At 37.2% G+C, this 22,907-nt stretch overlaps 1 protein-coding gene and 1 long non-coding RNA gene across 2 annotated transcripts; one reads left to right on the plus strand and one right to left on the minus strand.

The window, feature by feature from the left end:
- Positions 1-149: 149 nt before the first annotated feature.
- Positions 150-18,608, minus strand: LOC139120323 (ciliary microtubule inner protein 2B-like). The gene is made up of 7 exons (XM_070684657.1): positions 18,365-18,608; positions 18,142-18,217; positions 14,642-14,822; positions 8,048-8,278; positions 7,048-7,231; positions 6,327-6,448; positions 150-2,352 (listed from the first exon to the last, which is right to left on the minus strand). Exons 1-7 carry the CDS (start codon positions 18,454-18,456, stop codon positions 2,219-2,221), a joined length of 1,020 nt encoding a protein of 339 aa, XP_070540758.1. The 5' UTR covers positions 18,457-18,608; the 3' UTR covers positions 150-2,218.
- Positions 4,287-5,584, plus strand: LOC139120325 (uncharacterized). Its single transcript, XR_011549079.1, has 2 exons — positions 4,287-5,009; positions 5,395-5,584. It is a non-coding gene; the product is annotated as an uncharacterized lncRNA (long non-coding RNA).
- Positions 18,609-22,907: the final 4,299 nt, after the last annotated feature.

Here is a 22,907-nt window from a genome sequence, read left to right on the forward strand (position 1 = left end):
TTAGCCATCAGATGACAGTGGATGATGGAACATCATATTCACGTGTTGTTGTTTCTGTCTCACACCGTGTTACATGTCACTACCATATGTCCCCATAATACAACATACCTGAACTTGCCGTACATCGCAAAATACAAATCACAGTCCTATAGAATGATATATATCCATGGTTTATTTCAAATCAAGCCATCATTTCCAAACTGTACAGCCACAGAACTTTTCTACTACAAAAACTACCAATTGTAAGAAAAAAAATTACAAAGCATCAACATTTCTACATTCATTAAAATATGTTAATTATTATGATGTACTCATTAGCATATTGGTATTTTGTATGGATACCTAAAATCCAAGGGATGACAGTATTGTGAAACGAACCAGGGTCTGTGTACTGAGCAACTTTCTATCCAAAAAAAAGATATGTAAATATGATATCGAAAATAACAAATGAACTTTCCATACATTGATAGGATAGTTAAAAATATTGTTATGACTATCTCTAAATGCTAGCATCGGACAGAACACACACTGAAGATAGCATTTATCTACACACTGGATGAAGGACATCAAGAGTATGTACAATGTCGTTTATACACGTCGCCATCAGAGCAAAGCAACTTGAAGTCACAATTTATTCAAACAAAAGGGTTTTTTTTATCACCACTGCATGTTGGTCAGCCTATTTTATTCAAACTTGGAGTAAATTAAGTTATGTTAGCACAGCTGTCGTTAGCACAGAAAGGGAAAATATACCTGTGCACAAGGGTGTGTACAGTATGTATTATATATATCTATGTCTATGTCTGTGTATGTATTTACGTACATGTATGTATGTATGTATTTACGTATGTCTGTGTCTATATATTAGCTGAATTATGTTCTTGGTGAACTTTACTGAATTTCTGATCCAAAATTGTGGCAGAAAAGGTAATTCAAAGCAAGACATCACTTGATTTTCTCTTCCTTGCAACTTTCTGAAAGGGTTCGACATATTTAATTGCAAGAAATGACACTTTTTTAATGACTATGCGAAAAAGAATACAATTTTGTAAAGCAATTAGAAAAAATTTAATCCATTGCAAACATGTCATACAGACATGTTTTAATTTGAATGATCTCCAACCTACAAGTACAGAAAAGTAACACCTTCTTTGGCAACGATTTTTCTCCATCCCTTGCGAAAAGATTTCTTTCTCAATAAACTTAGTCTAATACAAAATTTTTGACACTAAAAATACTATAACCTACGTCAAGGCTTTTGGTAAAATTTGAGATGAGGGTGCTGAAATACATGCATGTAATGTCTTCCAGCTATTCCCATTCACTAAGAAATACTTCTTTTGGCTTTCAAGATTTAACCACCGTCATCCTCGTGTTTAAGCCAAATCTTTACATGCACTTCAAGTGCATTTGACAAAACATGACAAAAAGGCTTCAGTCAACAAAAACATTAAAGTGAACATGCCAAGTAGATTTCTGTGTAGAGTTGAAACATCAATTTCTCTTTGGCAATACCTCATTCAGAAGTGCTCAGAATACTTAATGTACGTGTAGTTATGCAGGGGTGTAGCTAACTTCAAAGCAGGAGGCAAAATGTCAAAAGTTGGCGGTTGAATTGAGAAGGAAGCGAATCGAGCAAAGGAGATCGAGAGCTCGGAAGAAGTATTCTTTTTTGAGCAAAAGTAACCAGTACGGAAAGGCAAAGCAGCTGGTTATCTTTCACTGGCCATCGGCTCTTACCTACTTACCTCTGATACACCCGACATTCGCAAGGGTAAAGAGTAAATTCTCTATTTCCTGAGTATCTCCTATGTGGAATTAAGTAGTGCTACCTCACAGAATACCTTCAGCAGAGCTGTCACAACTAAAACAGGTTTGATAGTGTTTGGTAAACTTGTATGCATTTCTGTAAAATACAGTCTGTTGAAAGAAAGCTGGCATTTTCTAGATCTCTAACCTAGCTTGTATGGTATTCATCCTAAGTACACTTTTCCAATGAGATGGAAACTTCAACTTCATATTAGGGACTATCTTCAAATTACTTATCTAGTATTTTTTTTGTAGTGCTAACCCTTAAAAAAATGTCCTGAAAACAATACTGAACAGTAGTATGGAATATATAGCACAGCGTTCCAGCTAGGAAAGAACATAAAAAATACTTTGCCAGATTTGTTACACATTATGTTGATTGAAGAATATGTTTTTTTCATCAGCCTGTTTACCAGGCTGACTGGGCAATGGTGGGTGTTCCATGTTTTGCGACGTAATTGCCGTAAGACTCTTCCTCATGGTAACAGACTGGCAGAGAGCGTGAAGTGTCGGCGTACGTGTGTCCAAACTTGAAGCGCATTTCTGTAAGATATTTCAATATTGAAAGTAAAAAATTAGTGGTACATGTAGATTCTTAAGCATAATTGTCCGTGAAGTCCTATGTGTTAGATGTTGATATTAAAATGTGAACTTTGTTTGGTCAGGAAATGTTCACTGTCAAGGACAATGCTGCTTAAATTTATATTACAGAACTTGTGATTGGTGCATGTCAACAGTTGAGTGTCATAGTCTTTTGCCTATTTTCTTTGGTAACTGTTTTAAGTAGGTTCCTATGAGATAGATATATGATATTATGATATATTAAGTTGCACACAGATATCAGTGGCTATCATTACTGAAAATACCCACAATGCAATTTGAATTCCTATCAAGTCCATCCTCAACAGTTGAAAATTCTATGCCTTATTTTTCTCTCGTAAAGGTAAATACAGTCAAACCTGTGTATAGTGGTCACACAAGGGACCAAGAAAAAGTGACCACTATATGGAGGTGGCCTTTCTATAGAGGGTGGGTGTGGCATTACTTTCTGTGCAGGTGATGCGCTAAGTGGTTAATTTAGGGAAAGATAAAAGCAATTATAAAATTCCATAACATAAATCTGTTAAAAAACATAGAACAGCTATTTAGTTTCTGAAAGCTTGTAATGCAGATGTAAAATCTGTAAAAGTAGACTTATTTCGTGCTTGCCAGTCTGAGCATTTTTTGACAGAGTTCATTGAGGGTCAGATATACTGACCATTATATACAGGTTTTGTACCAAAATGGAGCAATTCCATGTGACCACTGACCACATAAGAGAGGTGGCTGTTCTGTAGAGGGCCTTTAACATGTAAAATGCCACGGGACTGCCACAAAGTGACCACTATAGAGAGGTGACCGCTCTGTAAGGGTGACCACTATGACAGGTTTGACTGTATATGTATGCTTTTTCTTGGCAATTGAAGTACCAATTTTCTTCTTGTAACTTTTGACTATATACACACTCTTTAACATATTTTTCAACAGTTCAGAAATGCCTCTATCTGCACCACAAGTTGAATTAAGGTTTCCATTCTTGGCACTGCATATCCAAACGTTGCAAATAGTAACATGTGTTCCTATACCACAGGCTACGCAGCAATTCCCTTACCGAAAATTATTTCTACTGCAAATTTGCCGTAAGTTTGCTGCAAATATGCAGCAAGCATATAGCTTGCAGGAAGGAGTTGCAGAAGTTTGCAGGTAGATGTGACCCTCCTGCAAACCCTTAAGTCAGTTTGCAGCAAATTTGCGGTAAACGACTAAGTTGCTGCAAATTTGCGGCAAACCAGATTATTGCTGCAAATATGCAGCAACACATGATTGACATATTTCCCACTATTTCATTACCAGGGAGTACACACTACACACTTTTACTGTTGCACTTCGTGACCAGTCATGTGTAAGCAACATAAAATTGATCTTTCATTTATATTTTATGTTCATTTATTTCATAACAGACAATCCACTTTTTAAATTATAATAACTGGTAATGCTAGATAATGGTGAAAGCATTGCATGGATATAAGTTAAGAGTGCATCTATAGTATATACTGTAGTGACATAATGTAATAAAAGTACCCTTTGACAATCCGGTTGGGTAAATTATGGTTGGATCGAAAACTGAATTTTTAGGGAACAGGGACTTGTCTGTCTTGCAAGTTACACCCTGTATTTTCTGCGAATGATACCAAAATGCAAACAGTTTGGAACGAAATGTGCGTTTGATGATGGTCTGTAAGGACACGTCGTAGACTTTGTTACTGCAAATCTGTAGAGTAATGTTTCCGCTACTACCTCCAAGCAGAGTAGTGGCTGTGCTCCAAGCTATTCATCCCATCAATATAGTACATATATACGGTACGTACAATGCACTGCAGCTTACAGTCTGTCCATCGATGCGGCTGACAAAATCTCGCCTTCTGATAACATGGGTCGAGGAAAAAGGCTTTTGTCCATGTTTTCAGCGTTAGAGTTATATTGCCGAGCACAAATTTGAGGTTTAGGATTACACTCCATCCCGAGTCGCTGTACGAAAATTCAAAGCGCCGCTTCACCAACGTCCAACACGTCCTGTGTATCAGCTGCGAGCAGCCGACATGTTTACACTCTCCGGTCACGGTTCATCAAGGTCAGTTCGCGCATTGATATTGATTCTTCGTGCTGAAAGAATTTTTACTCTCTTTTTAGTCTTTCTATGATAAAAATAACCATTTTCATTAAACTAATAAATTAAATGCTATATTAAGTATGAAATATAAGGGATTGGTGCAGATGTAGAGTCAATTCCAGCATTTAAAAACGGGACTACATTATCAATGGCGTAATGATTTATAGATCGCACTTCCGTTATTGTCATGAGGCTTGATCGGCGCGAAGTTAGATTTTAGTACCATCGGCCAGTGTCGGCTACGTACTTGTGAGCAGGGAGTTTTCTTGTGGACAATTTCGTGATCTTTCTATGGAATCGCCAGCCAAATGATATCACATAGTTGCAAAAACGTGTATACAGTACCAGGGACAGGCGGAGTTCTAAATTTGTGAACGCGAGCGGCAGTAAAGATGCCGACTATATTTTCTGAATACGGTATTTACACACAGCACGGTGAGACCTGCAACCGGACCGGGAATCGTCTAGCGTCTGCGAGCCGTTCAGAAATGTAAGTCAATGTACCGTTCGTCTGTACATCGATCGCTATAATTATGTTCTGTAATCGTTGTATTGCAATCTTTACCTAAAGATAAATTTTCGTTGAGTCCTGATTCATACTGAATTCACTTTCGTTTCACAACAGTTAGTGCTGAGATTTTTGCAGATTGTCGCCGTCGTGTATGTAAACAACATACGGCGAGTTGTCCGCTGTCGGACATTTTAATCATTATTAATTTAATTTCGATCATGAATATTTATGCATTTTCTGCTTCAATTTTTCAACTTGATTTTGTCTCATTTTCAAATAATTATCGATTTCTTTCATGAAATTTACAATGTTTGGTCAAACGGGAAAGACTTACACTCTTCCCTGAACGATTTATATTTTTCAGAATCCATTGCTGGTACACTAAAGGGGACAAGAAATTCAGAGAACAGAAAGCCAAATCGCAGCCTTTGACAGTAATGTAAATGTTACATGAAACTTCTCAAGTCAAAAGAAAATCTTGACATGATCATGACACTTATGTGGCATGAAATGAACATGGCATATAAAATAAATTGTACCACAATTGAATTTAACCTTTTTTTCTCTGTCATCTTTTTGTTTATAATAACTTTATTTGCACTGACCATTGTTTCTCGTGAAACTGGTATTTCAGAGTTTAGTTGGATAAAACACATCTTGTGCTGTCCACAGTCCGCCAATATATAAATATTATTTATCCAACTAAACTCTGAAATACCAGTCAGCGCAAATAAAATAATTTGCTGTATGGAGTTTGCGGCAAATTTTCAGTAACATTCAAATTAATTTGCCGCAAGTTTGCTGCAAGGATTGTGCCGCAAATTTGCTGCAAAGAGTTTGCAGCAACGTTGCGGCAGGGAGTTTGCTGCATATTTGCAGCAAGTTCACAAGAAACCTAATTTGCATCTGAAAAATGAACCACCCGCATATTTGCGGCAAATAGTTTGCTGCAAATTTACTGCAAAGCTTGCGGCAAATTTGCAGTAACAGTTTGCGGAGGCCTAAAATTTCGGTAAGGATTATGCACCTATACTTTGGAACAAACTGATGACTACTGCAGTGTTTTATGGAAAACAGATGCTTTAGACGCCATATGTTATAGCGGAACAATGGCCGCCATCCCTGTGTTAAATCTATGAAAAAAAAATTCGGTTTTTGAAAAACAGACGGTGAAAAGATTTCTTACACCAAGAGCTTTAAAATGATCCCCCACACATGGTAGATCAGAAAGGAATTGAAAAAGTTTGATTGTACAAATATCTGACCCCGAGGCGCATTCTCAATCAATATACTTACGGGGAAGGTAGCCTGTGTATTTGGGTACCATGCCCATCTGTTTGTACAGTCTGCGGCTGGAGGCACCTGGATGAAGGTGGGGAATTTCAACTCCTGTCACACCCTTAGCCTCTTCAGCTCGCCTGGAGGAAGGAAAATCAATACTGTGAGAACAAATAAACAAAATGCCTGTGCTGTCCACCTCCACTGGTATTCAGCGTTGGAACTGAAGTTCATTATACCAGACCGATATACTGCTCTCCTATATTAGCATTCACACTATCTAAACATTTAATAAGGCAAGATCTGTTTCTTCCGGGCGTTGTGTTGGTAACAGTGTGGCTCGCAAAAAATGCCAATCATCCGTTACGAAAACTTTTTGTTATGAAAGGAATTTAATACTTTATGGCAGCTGGGATTTAATTGAAATTCAACTTCAGTTATTACGGTTTACTTTTAATAAAAGATCTATATATCCTAACAAGTAAAACTGAGAAATATTTCACTTGGGACCGGGTTTCTGTGCAAGATTGCACGCAATTACAAGTCATGAAGTCAGACCAAAGTAAGCCGAAAAATAGGGCAATGATTATATGTTGCTACAAACACACTTTCGACTTTTTCCAAAGCTACAAGAAAATAAGATATGTGACAAGTTTTTTTAGACTTTTTTCTCTTTTCCTTCCAATGAAAACAACATTAAGTTTAGAAATTTGACAAATTTTTATCAATTTTGGCTTACTGTGGGGGTACAACTGGTCTCCCTATCTTGGATGCATGTCTGTTGGTCTCGTGCTCGAACACTTCAAGGGAATCTTTGCATACAGTGTGGTAGCGGCTTCCGAGCCCAAGCTCTGTCACACCTGCCCTGGGTATAAAACCTCTGTAGCCAGGCATTGGGGCCTCCGTGGCGGTTCGTCTGCTTTCTGTGTAGGAATTCAGAAATCATCCACAAAATTACTTTCACTTTTTCAAAAGTTACCAGAGATAGAATTTAATGTATCTGAGCATATCAATGTTTTAAGACACAACCAACAATGGCATCCTGGAACAATTTAATTTTCTTGAAGTACATTTTGTCAAATCGATGATAATATTTCAAACAAACAATTTTTTTTAAAGATTACAGAAAGTATGCTGAAAAGTCAGCAAATAAATAGTTCTAAGTATCAATTTTTTTAAATATAATTTCAAATAATGATATAATGTAATTTGAATACAAAATTAAGATAATAATATTTGAATAGTTAATTTTCGTAATTAAATTTGGAACTTCAGACAGCTGAAATTAATTTTCTTCTGTGAATATGTCCCACATATATTCAAAACTTACTGTTGAATATGAAAAGCAAAAAATACATGTGAAAAATCCTGTAAAAATACATCAAAAGCTATAGCTAGAGGAGATTAAAGTTAGAAGACAAATGCACAAGAAATCTTTGTCCATTTTCTTCCTTGTTAACCCTTTGAGTGCCAAAGTCAACTTTTGTTGCCATATAGAAATGACATAGCCAGCAACTTTTTTCAGATCTAGACCACTTTTTTCAGATTTTTCTCAAAATTTTAGTCAAAAATTGCAGCCTTTGAAATGTTATATCCATTTGGCCCAAAATTATCAAAAAATTACAGGAAAATTCATAACGTTGTTAACATATTACACTGAAATTTTGGTGAGAAAAATTACAGCACTCAAAGGGTTAATGCAGATGAAAGCTAAAGTAATTTGTTGTAATTTAACTTACCTAGAAGTATTGGGGCTGTGGGATTTCTATCACGATAATGGTTTAATTGTTTGATGACCGACGCATCATTTTTATTGACAATCTTCAAACTTGGGTGTCCGCTCGTAGTTTGCTTCAGGTTCGTTATTTTCCCATCATGCTGTCTGGTGTTGTGGAGGAAATCATCAATGCAAACGTCACAGTCCTCTTTGTAAGTGCCGCCGAACTTGAAAGGCATTCTTGGAATGTACCCTGGAAGAGACAGTGACATTTGAAGAATGCAATGTTACATACTGGCAATCATACAGAGTGAAAAAGTGCATTTTTTGTAAATAAAACTTTGTATAGTACTGAAGGAAATATATGTTACAGCATGCTGATGGAGAAATACAAACACTGAATTATTTATAAAAAGCCTGACCGACTGGTCTGTGTATAAATACTGTGATGTCACATGCTGTCTTGGGTTAACAGTCAGTTTTAGGTGGCACATCCTGCTAAAATACAACCTATATAACTTTGAACAGGGTATATCAAGAAATATGATTTTTTTTGAATCATTTATTATTGGATGAGAAAGAAAACCATTGCTAAAATTAAATGATCCTTTCGGGATGCAAACGCACATCGAATTGTTTTCCTTCCTTTTAAAACAATAACAATTTTAGGATCATTTTTTTCATGAAGTGATGTGATTAATATACTATTAAAAGTAGGTAATAAGTAAATTATGTGTCCATGCATTTACATATTATATACATTCTGATAAACTTGTCACAACTTTTGATAAGATCAATACAAGAATGTGATAATGCAATTGTCCCTGTAACACACAGTGTAGTTATCACATGCAAATTGTTGTAAAATCAGTGGAATGTTTTATTTCACCAAAATTTATAAATATCAAGAGATTATATGTTTTCAGGGAAAAGTCATCTCAAAGAACCCATAATGGAGAAACACATCAGCAATTTTGAATGTTTAATATTGTAACATTTACAATGTCTCATTACATAAAATATGATCACTGTCATTGTAAAACAGATGTCCCTTGTACATCTTGAAAGGAATCCAGGTATTGCAGACAATGACGTTTTTACAGTGAAGGTCACGCAACTGTAGAAACTATAGAACTATAAGCAGCTGTAATTGGGCTATTGAGCCTCTAAATGCCCCCCCCCCCAAAAAAATAAAGACACTGTTTGACAACAATTGTACAGTCATCAAACTTTAGCCGACATTTGTGATGTTTGTCATGGTACAAGGTCATTGTCAAAAGTATGTCACAGAATCAACAGTTGACACAGTTACAAACTGACAATCACAGCTATAAATATACTGCATTAATAAAACTTGTACTAAGTCCAAGAGAGAATTTTACCAGCAACTGTAATGTAAATTCTTAGGAATGAAGATTAATGTGAGATGGGGGTGGTCAGAATGTCGACATGCAAACGTTTTATCTACATTCCACGACTTGACAATTTTTTTAAGATTTTGCATGGTATGGATGCTTGTTCCCAAGAGGTAACTTTTTTGTGACAAAATGAGTTACATATATGAAAATTTAACCTATATTGATATTTTACAGAGTAAAAACCAAATCACTTTCACGGTCAAGAGACTAAATTCAACATTCACAGATTTGTACATGTCACTTTTCAGTTGTGCATTTGACAGGGGAGCTGCCTAAATCTACATGTACCAATATTTGAACATGTATTTTTCTAGTTTATTCTGCTGAGAAAACATCACTAGACCTTCATATCAGTAGTCCTTGTATTTTTTTTCTAGAGGACAAACTGGTCAAATAGTAACATCTCAGCGATTAAGTTTGATTTTTATGAAATTTGAATGGGCAAAACAGTGATTTTTAGAAATATATTTCTGAAAATGTAAATCTGGAAACTTTTCACCCAAAATCTATGACCGTACAAGAACTATTAATGGCTGTATATTTGTCAACGCACAGTACACTAAAGTTACAAAACACACAACAAACAAAACTTGTTGCCAGGAATTTTTTCATTCATTCAGTGGTCTACGCCTGGTTGCCCTGACTACATAATGAAGCACATGGCAGGTTTAGCATGTTTTATGGATCCATGAGACAGCATGTCATTGTTGAATCTGTTGATACCCATTTCCCAGTGAACAGTTCCACAATCACTATTGATAACAATGGATTTGGGCCAAACCATGGTGGTGAAAGGGTCCAATCATTCTCCAGCATCTACCACCCTGCTCAATAATGTCATTTACACTGTGGTACTTTATGCCTTACTTTTTGAGTAACTTTTTCATATCTCTTATTCAAAAATTTGTATAATTTATCTCAAATAATTTTCAATCACCCATCAAATGATGATAAGGATACAGAAAACAGTAGGAGACATTAAATGAAATACAAGAGATCAAATGAAATGCTGAATTTTTATGTTTTTATCTAATACTGTGAATATTAAAATACTTCATAATTGAATTAATTATATCTACATCCTGTCTCATAATCGCTATCCATAAAATACAATTTTTTGAGTATTTTTTATTTGAATGCAGTCACAATATAAAGTTTGAAAAAGCATGACTATAAATAGAAAATTTGCTAATTTTGAGAAGGAGACCATTGCAGATTGAATTAAGAGAGAACTAACGGCCCTGGGAATGGTACTGGATCAACTTAAAAGCAGATACAACTGGTATTGTGATTGTATTTCTGGAGTGAAAATTTGATTGTTTTACCTTTCAGAATGATAGAAATTACCAGTACAACCGTTTCGCATCTAGAATTCCTACAATTTCTAGGCGCCTCTCTAATAGAGGTTTCATCTCTGATGTTGTCAAGTTTAATGACCAAGAGAGCTTTCTTCTCTAATGGTGCTGTCAAGTTTTATAAATGTATGTCCTGATATTGCACATGACTTTTCAATACCTCTTTCCAGCCGGCCACAACAGGGCAGACACTTTCTTCAATTCAAATAAAAGGATGGCTATAAAACAGATCTGACTTGATGCTGATGTGATAATTAACACACACGTTGCTACTGGTTTCATATAAAGTTTGGGCGAGGCGTTCACCATGAGCAACTAGACACAGCTGCATGCACGCAAACAGTTTGTGTTCATTCTCCCTGGCAACATGCCTCGGGGACAATCATCAAGACGACAATCTAGGCACCCTCTGGGTTCAAAACAAAGTATTGACCGTCATCAAACGCCGATTATTCAGGCCTGCGCTTACAAGTAATTAGAGTTTGAAACACAAGCAGAAGCCATTAAACGGGCTCTCATTGAAAACTTTTCTGAAGTTCTCCATGAATAACTCCTTATTGATTTTGTTTGTTTGTCTGACTCACAAGTACAAAAGAAGCTCTGTCTGTTGTTAAATATTTGCCCCTAATGCCAACAAAGAAACTCCAGTGACCTATAAAATCAATGGCTTCACATGTTGCTATGACAATAGAGGTCATGACCCTCTCCTGTGGCTGGCAGTAAACATAACTGTCAGCTTTAGTCTGGTGTGCTTACAATTTAGGGGCACACCTCTGTGTGCCTTCAGACAAAAATTGTAAACAACAGCATGCTCACATTTCAAACAGTATTAATCAACTGTGCTGTCACTGAAAAATGTATTTATCTGCAAAATCAAAGAATGTTATTAAATTAATTTTGTATGATTATGGTTTTGCTCTCCGTTGTGTTCAACAAAAGACTGAAAAGATCTAATTTCCATCTACTGGACTGAAAAATCACCATCTTCAGACATTATATCTGCCAGATTTGCAGTATTGTGGCATGGTCATTTGTGTTACTAGGCATTTTGAAACAATCAAACGGAAGGGTCCATACATTAAAACCTTCTTGCAGAGAGCACTCTCAGATAAGGAAAAAAGTACTGATATAAACTGCTGGTTGAACAGTCTACTGATAATAAAAGCAGTAAATTGCATTTGCTGTTAGCAAAAATTAAACCTCACACAAATTAATGTAAAGTTACCATTTTAAGCATTACCAGGTCACAGTTGACAGTCAAGATTGATAGTCAACTGTACTGTCAATAGTAATGGCCAAAGACAGAAAACTCCACGAAATACAAGAATTCATGATATTATTTCAGTACCATATATTATCTAACCAAAGTTGAATTGCATTTAACCCTTTGTGTAATTTTCTCCTGCCAAAATTTTAGTGCAAATTTTACCAATTTTTATGATTTTTTCAGTAATGTTTTTGACAATTTTGGATCAAATTTGACATCACATTTCATTAGCTATACTTTTTTTTCTCAAAATTTTGGTAAAAATCTGAGAAAAATTGACTGGGTTTATTTTATAAGGGGACAAAAATAAACTTTGGCACTCAAAGGGTTAATGATGTAGTATGACTGACCACCTTCATGCCATTCAGCCTACAGCTGACTCCATATCTTTGCATTAAAATCAACAATTGCATAAATTAAATCATTTATGCCAGACATAGTTTTTACATTATTAAATCAGTGCAGTGTAGCATGCATTTAAATTTCAGTTTGTATGTTACACATGTAAAGATAACATTTTTTTGCATCTTCAATATCTGATACCCCCTCATGTGTATTCCCCACTGATCAACAAATCATTGAGGCACTCTCTCTTTGAATCAAAGTTGGAATTCCTGGAAATTTTTTTGCCTCAGTCTTATAGAAGTATATACATACATCAAAATTGTCTTGAGTCAACAGGAACTGTCATCGTGATCAAGTCAACCATGTTTGGATGTTGCTTAAAGAAGAGTACAGTACAATGGAAGAGCTTAAATGCTATGTCTGCATTCTATCTTTAGAGTTAAGTCTCTGTTGTATCTCTCCACTGAACTTGTTACACACTGCTATCAGTGACATATTCCATTGTATTCAATCACGACTGCAATGCCTCTCTCTGTGTAGAATGACAGACAGAGAAGATCTCTCATTCAGTGGGGGTTAAAGGTCATCAGTGTCTACAACTGTCTATTGTCTACTACCTAGCAACCAAGTTATTACCTGTCTGTGTCACAAGGGCGGTTTAATTCTGTATTTGGCCATAATTTCTCCATAAATATCCCATTCTATTTCAAGAACCAAACAAACATTTTCAAATCTCACTGACTTAAACTTCTTTTGTTATATAAAGTATAAAAATATTGTTGATCCTTTGTGTCACTATTCTGTGTGCACTGTAAAGCCACAATGAATGTATTTGGAAAAAGACAAATAAATTGTATATATTTTGTGTGATGTTACCAAGTTTTGATTAAACACAACCTGATCAGTGACTGGATTTTACCGTGTTTGTTTTTTTTAAAGCATTTATTTGCCTGATAATCACTATGGAAGGAAGCTACATATCATTATGCAATCACACATTACTGCATTGTATCAAACTTTGCAACAATCACCTAGCAGTAGTGGCAAAATTCCAGTAATCTCAACCAAGGTTTGTTATCAAACAATCAGCACCCACTGTGCATAGTTAGAATCGCACAAACACACCATCACAAACACTTAAAATGTTATATTGACAGTGATCAAGCCGGGTCAGGTACCAGCTGCTATCCACAGAGCAACTTGAAATGTTTATTATTTGACCGTGAATAAACTGGTAATGTCATGGCATGGTTTTGACATGTAAAATGTAAGTTAAAAATAAGAAATTCTTGATACATGACTGTGTATCATGGTCATGCAAAATATATCCATCCATCGTCAGTTGATGACGTTGATTCTTGAATTCACGATTATTTACAGTCAAAATAAAGTTTACCGGAACTTATTTTCATTAAAAAATTGAAACACACAACATCATTATCTATTTGACTGCCATTCTCAGTAAGTAAATTAAAAAATACTTCATTTTCAATCAGCCATATGAAGAATTAAGACAAATTTGTTAAAAGTTATGATGGACAAAGTGTTGTAGCCTGGAAAACAAACAGTTTGCCGCTTGCTACTAAAGATATTATTGATTGTATATCAGATATAAATACTCTAGAAAGTATTTTAATGTCTATTTCTTTTGTTGTCAAACTACCTTAGGCTATGTACATTATGAGGGAAATGTTCATTATATTTATTTCAAGTCTTTTCATGATTTTGATTTTTCTCTGTTTTATAAAAAAACGAAATAAATTTTGTTTTTAACTGTTTCTTGACTGTCACAACTACTTTCTTTATAATGAGTAGGAATAGATTTTATAATTTGATCACCCTGGTACCTGTTCGTCCCATGTCATGATTCTGAACACAGGGGAGACTGTGTTCCTATAACAGTTTACACAAAGTCTACAGCAGAACACAGCAGAAGTGAAGAAATGAACAGAATGTGCTTGGTGTAGATTTCATTAAAGTCAACAAACAAATCTTTGAAATTGAAGCCTTATGGTAACCATGTCAGATTTCCCATAAAATAAAGGTAATCAGGAGATCAAGATCTAACTCCTTCAATTTGCAACCTAATCCCTGATTTTCTCTTTGTTCTCAATTTCAAAAGAAACTGGTGTAAAATTCACTGAAGCGTAAAAAGTACAAGAAAACATTTGACACTTAACACACTCTTGAAACATACACAATATGTCTCAGTGAGACGGGGGTTAACTTACCAGTGTAACCTGGAACCATACTCTCTGTTAATTTATTATCACCGGTCGCTTTCGGTAGACTGTGTCTAGGTAATGTTGGTGGCTCGGCACCACTGAGTCCTGTACCTACATACTTAGTGCTGGTTTCAAAGTGATTATGTGGCCAGGCAGCACTAATGGGTTGACTTTTCCTTCCTGGCTTCTGTGTGTAAAATGAAGTGAAAACATAAAAATCACACAAACGATTTTTGTGAGCTGTCCGGTCTTTAAAATTGGCAAACAGAAGTCATTTTTCAGAAAGTGTGACATAATTACATTACAAGCAGGTACTGGGTGATTATGTTTGCTGATTAATGTGTTCTTCAAAGGCCAATATCAATCAACATTTGTGGGTTTTGAAAGTATATTTTAGTAACATTGTATCCATCCATACATTATCAGATTTTAAGTTGCAAAACTCAAAACAAAATAAATCTGATAGGTATCTGGTTGGGCCATTTGTCAAAGCAAATGGAAAACTATGTGTGAGAGAGTCAATAATAGAAAGCAGTATTGACCAAAAAAGTCTTCAAATAGGATTATTGAAGTTGGCTCTCTAGTATTGCATCTTCATCAACCATGCAAAGGTATTACTCTGGTTTCAGTGCCTGTCAATTACAAAGGACAGGACATGACAGTGTGTGACTAATTTTCAATTAACATTGATAGGGGACAAATTTTATAATAGGAAGTTCACGCCACAGCAATCATTAGTAAAAATAAAATTAACAGAATCTACATAGCAGTTAATATTAGGATGTCATGCAATGACTGTAACATGTAAAAACCACAATATTCTTCACTATTATGTGCATTTCACGAATGAAATGTGGAATCTTTGATTTCAGATTCAAGTGACAAAATTTCCTATTTGAAGAACTTGATGTAAAGTTTCCCATTTCAGTTTGTTCTAATTTTAATCATGTACTAGTTCTCCTACTACCACAATCTGATCTACCTGTGTGTAATCAAAAATATTCAGTTGAACAGATTGGCTTGTTCCCATAACGGTTACTTTCAACTGCTAATTATGAGGCTGTTGCCTGGGTAACATGCTCAGCTGTGCAAATATTATACCATCATAAGGTAATTTAAATTTGCATTTAAATGGTAGATTATCCAATAAAATGGAAATGCATGTCAATATAGGGAATATTAAAATACTTCAAGTACCTGCCTTGTCCTCGATACAGTAGAAAAGAATCAGTGGGGTGAATATTTACAAGCGGATTGAATAGAAGTTTAATATACATCTTTGCCTCACAATGATGGGCATGGCAGAGTATATTGGAAGCCCTGCGTTCAATTCTGCATTTCCTGAGGCCGGCCGTGTAATGCCGGGGACGCACCGAGCTAGAAGCAGGCCGAGGACGTATGCCTGCTACTGCTGTGTTCTACCACGGTGACCGTGGTTCTGCCACCGACCCGTGCGATATTGTGAAGGGTCTCGGTGCTACCTCCATGCTATCAACAAACAAACAAGTACATGAAGTACTGTACGTGAGAGGGCCGAGTTTGCTAAACCTTGCTTTGTTTATCTGAGCGCACAGCGTGATGAATATATTACGCCTGGCCCAATTGTCTGGGCTACATGATTCTGATTTTGTAGCTAGCTGCCACCGCTGATTTCATCCCTAAGGGAGCGTTACTCAGTTTTTACGGCCTGGGGGGGGGCCGGCAAAATCTTGTCGCCGGTGTTCAAAAAAATATAGACCCCCCCTGCATTTTTTGTGAAAAAATGATGACCCCCCCTTTGTCAGACGAAAAAAATTGATGACCCCCCCCCCCCCCGAAAAATAACCAAAACCCATATGTCAAATTTACCCGCATGGTTTGGATTTGAACTCCGGTACGCGGCGCACTTTATTCGTGTAGCAGAGATGCCAGTGCACAAACTTCTCAGCCACATCCATTGAAACGTCTGTTAATTGGGACGACTGCAAGGCAATTTTTAACTTCATTTCCATAGACAACTCATGTCCATGGACATTGTATAAAGTAAACTTTATTGGAGTGGTTCGCCAAAGGCAGCCCTCCGGTTAAGAGGGTCATGGACCATTACGTAAAGTCAACTTTATTCTAGTGGGCCACCAAAGGTGGCACCACGGTAAAGAGGGTCGATCATGGCTATTGCATAAAGTAGACTTTACTGAACAGGGCCGCTGAAGGTGCGCGGCCATTACCATTGTTCAGTGCGTGATCCCAGGGGTACCTCAAAAATGTTTCTAATACAAGCCGCGGCTTCAATTGGGAATTTTATGGTAAGATTGCCGTGGGGTATTACATAAAGTAAATTTATTGTAGTGGGCCGCCGCAGGAGGCCTGCCGGTAAAGAGGGTCGATCATGGCCATTGCATGAAGTAAACCTAATTGGAGTGGGCCGCCAAAGGCGCCTGCTCGTTAAGAGGGTCATGGGTAATACATAATGTATATTTATTGTAGTGGGCCGCCGAAGGCGGCCCGCCGGTAAAGAGGTTGATTATGGCCATGGCATAAAGTGAACTTTATTGTTGGTATTATGTTTTTGAAAATGTGGTGACCCCCCTTTCCTACCAGTGAAAAGCAATGACCCCCCCTTTGCGGATTCCAAAATTACGATGACCCCCCCCCCCCCCCGGCCGTAAAAACTGAACGGTACCTAAGACGTTACTCAGATTTAACGCTATCATTATAAAGAGATTAAGCAGATTTGATTGAAATCGCTGGGGATCTGCTGGAGGAAACCCTAAAAATTCCAAAACAGCGTGGCATAGGCGGCAACGCGTCAGATGATATTAATCCCAAAGTCAACACAACAGGGCAATTCCAAACAGAACGGTTTACCATCCATGTAGCCAAAGGACGTATATTTAGCATTAACGCGGGATTTATCAACTATGACTATGAACAAACGTCACGGACCAGACACCCTGACGGGCATATGTTACAGACTATTTGTTTACAGCCAGTAATTGTGATATCCTGTTACAAATAACCTAATTTTTGAGCACGCTCTTCACGCGCGAATTATTTGAGCGCCTGTTGGACAAAACATTGGCTGCACTCATTGTAGTACAACGTTGTTTTGAGCCGACATAGATTTTTAACGTATTTGGTTGGTCGCTCTTGAGGCTAATCCTCCGGCTGACGGGTGACACAGCCTCAAAATCAAGTGGTTTCAGGGGCTTAAGACAAAGTGTCGACAACGCGCCATCTTAAGTCTTTGACGAACATACACGAATAACACAACACGGGCCCACAAAATTATAATATCAGATCTGTTAACATACGTAAGTTTGCGCTCTGCCGTCATCAGCCACACATCTGCATATCAGACCCGTTTTATTAGATTTTTCGACGAAATCATGGGGGGCAGGAGTGATCAGTGAGTTAGATAAGGAGTGAAGTGGACATATAGGCCTACACATGATAGATAAATAGAGCTGACTCGGAAAACCATGATGGCTTCGGTTCAATTTCGACTTAAGGAACGACATACTTACATCTGAAAGCTTGTGGGTTGCATTGCCATATGTGTCACCAACGTGATACTTGTATTGTTCTATGTATCCCCGATATCTGAAAATAACAGATAAAACATTCTCGTGAATGGCGACTCGGGTACGCGGTCACTGGGCGGCCTAAGTGTTGGCCTACCCATACCTCGACGCGGAAGTCTATGTCACACTTCATTTCGTCTCGTTTCAAGCCCTGCTCAATACTTACCCGGGTACTTGCGTTCCTGTCTTCAGCGTACAGAAATCACGCCGCCTGTTCACATTCCACGTCGTGGAATTGGGTAGGTCTGTGTTCATCATCTTGACACGATTTCAAATTATCAAAATTACCCACGAATGCGGCGGCTTAGGTGAAAATAATACGACACAGGATCATGTGTTGGACAAGTGTTTTCGTAGCACTTGCCGACGCGAGCTCGGCTTACTCGAGATAGGTGGTTGTCAGGGTCACGTTGTTAGCAACCTAGTCATGAATTATTCATGACGCGCTGATCAATTATCCACTAATGGGCGTGGCTAATTACCGTGTATAGTGTATATGTATATTTGCAGCAATAATATGTACATCTGCAGGGGATAATTGCTTGTTTATATTTTTGATATAACATGTGCATGATCAGCTAATTGTCTGTTTGTTTTTCTTAGTTCCTTGTTCCACAACTGTGAACCGCTATGTATAATACCGACCGCCAAACAACTGAAACAAGCGTGGCGACGACAGTCACGCAACATGCCTAGCCAAGCGCCTGCGTACCTGACAACTCCAGAGCTCGTACAACCCGCAGTACAAGTGCCAGTGGGGCACATGCATATGACGCATGCCGTCAATTAAAATACACTGAAGTGTATGGCGTCGAAATTGACACAGCACTTCCCTATACCCATGAAACAAAACAAGTTTAATAGCGCCACTCAGTACTGAAGCCCCGTGTTTTCTTCTTTCTTCTCCTTCTTCTCTTTTTGTTTATCATGACCCAAAGATCAATTTAGAAAAAGGGTATAGGTATGCATGTGTTGGTATATTCATTCAGACAGCATCTGTAAGATTACATGCATCAAACATTCAACGAAAACAGAAAGTTTATATATCAAACTTTCTTTAACACGATTGGAAATAATTTGGGATTATTGGATTTTAATGTTTTTTTAAAATTTCTCCAAAGTGTCAGGTGCTCTTTGGCTGATTGTTGCAATATTGCAAATTACTCATTAAAACAAGTAAGTAACTTAAAAAGGAAAGCAGATGGGCTTACATTTGCAGATCAAACACACATTACTTCACCATCCAATTATATCCCAAATTAGTTCCAATCGTGTTCTTTGTTAATAACTTTAGCCCCTTCCGTATCATAGAAGGAATGTGGGTTTTTTCAAGTGGAAGAATTAAAATTTAAAGGCAAAACTGTAGTCAGTAATTACCTTCAGCCCCTAATTACATTCAAGTCCTAATTACATTCAGAGGGCTGTGCCCTGGTTACTACTACAGCCCAACAAGTTTTTAACAGTCAGCCGAAATAGGATTTGTAAGCATACTATTGGACATACCGCAACTGAAGGTCCGAAAAGATCAACAGTATTCGGTGATAAAGCTGAGCATACATCCTCGAGAACTCGAGGGTCTATGGGCTGAGACACTAAGGCTTTCTCTACATAATATGTTCCTCATGCTTTGGGGTCTTTCTTCGGCGTTTTTTTTTAAATTACATCATATTTGATCTACACATGGGCGTCTCACACCCGTAGTTCTGTTCTCTGTATAACATTCGTATTAGTTTAATGAGGTATAGTTCTAATGAGATGTACAACACCGAAAGTGAACTGTCTCGACCGATTTAAGATTCGATGCAAAACAAAGCTAAGGTTCGCGATTCGTAAATTAGATAAGTGCATATATAGAGCGATATTAATAGTGTACCACACCAAAGAGTATGTCCCTTTAAAGGTAGAATGCGTCTCGGGGGACCGTTCAGACTTTCAAACTTTTACAATTCTTTTCTGATCTACAACTCGTGGCGCTCATTTTAAAGCTCTTGGAGTGAAAAACATCACTATCTTTCGAAAATTTTTATTTTTCCCAATAGAGTAGGTTAACACGGAGGGTGGCAGTCGTTTTGAATTTCAATATCGGTAAATGTATTAGGTAGTTTGTTTCTCTGGAACCAAACTTTGCACGGTGATCCCATATGTTCATTGTCGATTTGGTGAGAGAATGGTTGATAATTTCACTGAGGAAAGTTGAGCGAAAGTTTAAATCTCTTTCGAAGATAATCATCTGTAGGAGACGCTTTCACATGATTCCAGGTTTTACGGGTGTCCCAAAACCAGCAGTATGTTATCGTCCTTGTATGGCTTGGTTCGGTCGGTTGGATCTAAACTTCCTCACCATTGGATGGTCCCTGCGCTGCGAGAAGCAACACCATTGGCTAGCAATGGCACGCCGAGAGAAGTCGATCAAGTGACAGACATGTAGTATATACATGCATGAAAACCTGGCAAAATGTATAACGATACAGTTACCAATAACCGGGCCTTTTTAGGGCCATACAAAAGATTCAAATAAATGAAGAAACATAATAAAAGAAAACGTAGAAACTAGTCAAATTCAACTCAGATGGGCGATATACTGCACACTTATTCTCGACCATGAAAACTTTTATGGAACAAACGCAAGTCCTCCGTATTTGAAATGCTGTGGTAAGGGATGGATCATCAAGACACTGGAAGGGCGCAGTCAGAATTCTGAAACAAAGCTAAATTTTCGTTCCAAAAATTTACAAAATGCGTACAACTCTACTGCACGCAAAAATATTACACACTTCTTTATTGGTCAACCTCTATGTGAATATTTTTTTGAAAATTAGTAGAACGGCAAAAACAATTTGGCATAATCTGCTCGGCAAAATTCATGGCCATTTTGATTTCCTCCTCCAAAGATCTAATGGTCAACCTTTCCGCCGTTTCGGTTTCCCGAAACTTTCAAATTGAACTTTGGGGGATCGAAACTGCGGAGATTCTGAGATTCTTTACAAGCGGACGATGAGTGTGGGCTTCCATTCAAGGTGGGATAAAGTTAGATGGGATATATTCTAGATCTGTTGTTTTGGAGGTAAACTGCCGATGGAAAGTGAAAAAGTATAACTATTTACTTTGTTCCAGATTTTAATTTGATGCGAAATGCAATTTTCATGTACAATACACACTATTCTAACGTCAACATAGAAATAGGCTTGCATGCTGGCAGCTTCTGTACATAGATTTTCTCTGAACGCGGTTTAAAATGTATATACAGAAACAGGAGGGCGAGTTGAAAGGTCCTTTAAATCGGGTAGCGTTGATGCAATAGTTCTTTGATGGGCCAGATGCAATCAAATCGTATATGTCGGTGCGTGGCAGCTGCTGCATGGGCTATAGGGGATACCGTCACGCACGGTGTTTTAATAGCGCTCTCATCATATAACTTTGAATCAGCACGAAATAACTCATAACACTCGAGTACTTGCAAATGAATTGAATGAAACACGGTCCATGAAACAAATTTGCCGTTGGTACCTTGTAGAAATATAAACAAATTTCGCCTGCGTCGCAGCTGCAATTTTTGTTTTGGTTTATTTGGGTTTTTGTTGTTTGTTTTGTTTGGGTTTTTTGTTCGTTTGTATATTTTTCCTTCGAATTCCTTGCACCGTTATACGATACATTGAACAAGTGGAGTAGAAGTATATTGTTTTAAAGTTGTGGGCATTTATCCGAATCGTAAAAATGATTTTGAAATATATGTCCAAGTGGTGTCAAATTATAAATATCTTTCCCGGTACATTTCTAATAGATTACAGTGGCCAATGGCAACAAAAACACTAGCCCAACAGACAAGAAAAATCTTCTTTCGTAAATTCGGAGCCAAAAAAATGACAGGAATTTTCCTTTAGGTCTATATTGTCTATTTAAAGGTATTTAACACTGAATTTTAGTGTCTAAAGCAAATCTCCAAATGTTGCTGTTTTGCGAGAATGCGGACGATACCTAATATTTCTGTGTGAAGTACTAAGCTCATAAACCTTCGTACCCAAGAAAATGCTATGATATTCTATGTGAAATTTAATTTCTGGAACACGAAAAAACCCAACATCGGTGCGTCATGCATGTGATTTGTGATAAAATGAAAGATATAAATAGATTTGTAACACATTTTGTCGCTGATTTAAAATGTGTTTTGTTCGCAAATTTATTTGAAGAGTGAATTATGTACTTGAAGTAAACCAGTTTTATATAGTAACTTTAAATTCACGCTGGGATCCAGAAAATCTCTCTTCTGTGCGATAGTATCAGTCTGGGCAGCCTTTTCTTTTCTTTTTTCATAATTTAAAGATGGGAAGAGGAAGGCACTGTGGAATTGATGGAGACATCAACTGTGTAAACTTGGTAACTGAAGTAGCAGATGAATATCATTTTCTATCGTATGCTCTTTCTTTGACCATTTCAAAAAATTCAGAAATATTATTTTATAGGTAGGCCTAATCATCCATCCTTAAAATAAGTTTGTTGACTTTGAGTTCTTTCTCATGAAGGTGTAGGATTATTTCAAGGTTTAGCTGAGTACACGTTTCATGCGTTGAGAATATATATCGATCGTACGCTACATATGGATAATTATGACTTTTCTTTGGCGATGCACTGTGAAATATTATTATGGTCAATGGAACGAAGGTTATGACGGGCCAGGCGCAGGAGAGTCCCATAGACCATCGGTGACGTCG

Source organism: Ptychodera flava, chromosome 20 (assembly GCF_041260155.1).
Source record: "Ptychodera flava strain L36383 chromosome 20, AS_Pfla_20210202, whole genome shotgun sequence".
Classification (NCBI taxonomy): domain Eukaryota; kingdom Metazoa; phylum Hemichordata; class Enteropneusta; family Ptychoderidae; genus Ptychodera; species Ptychodera flava.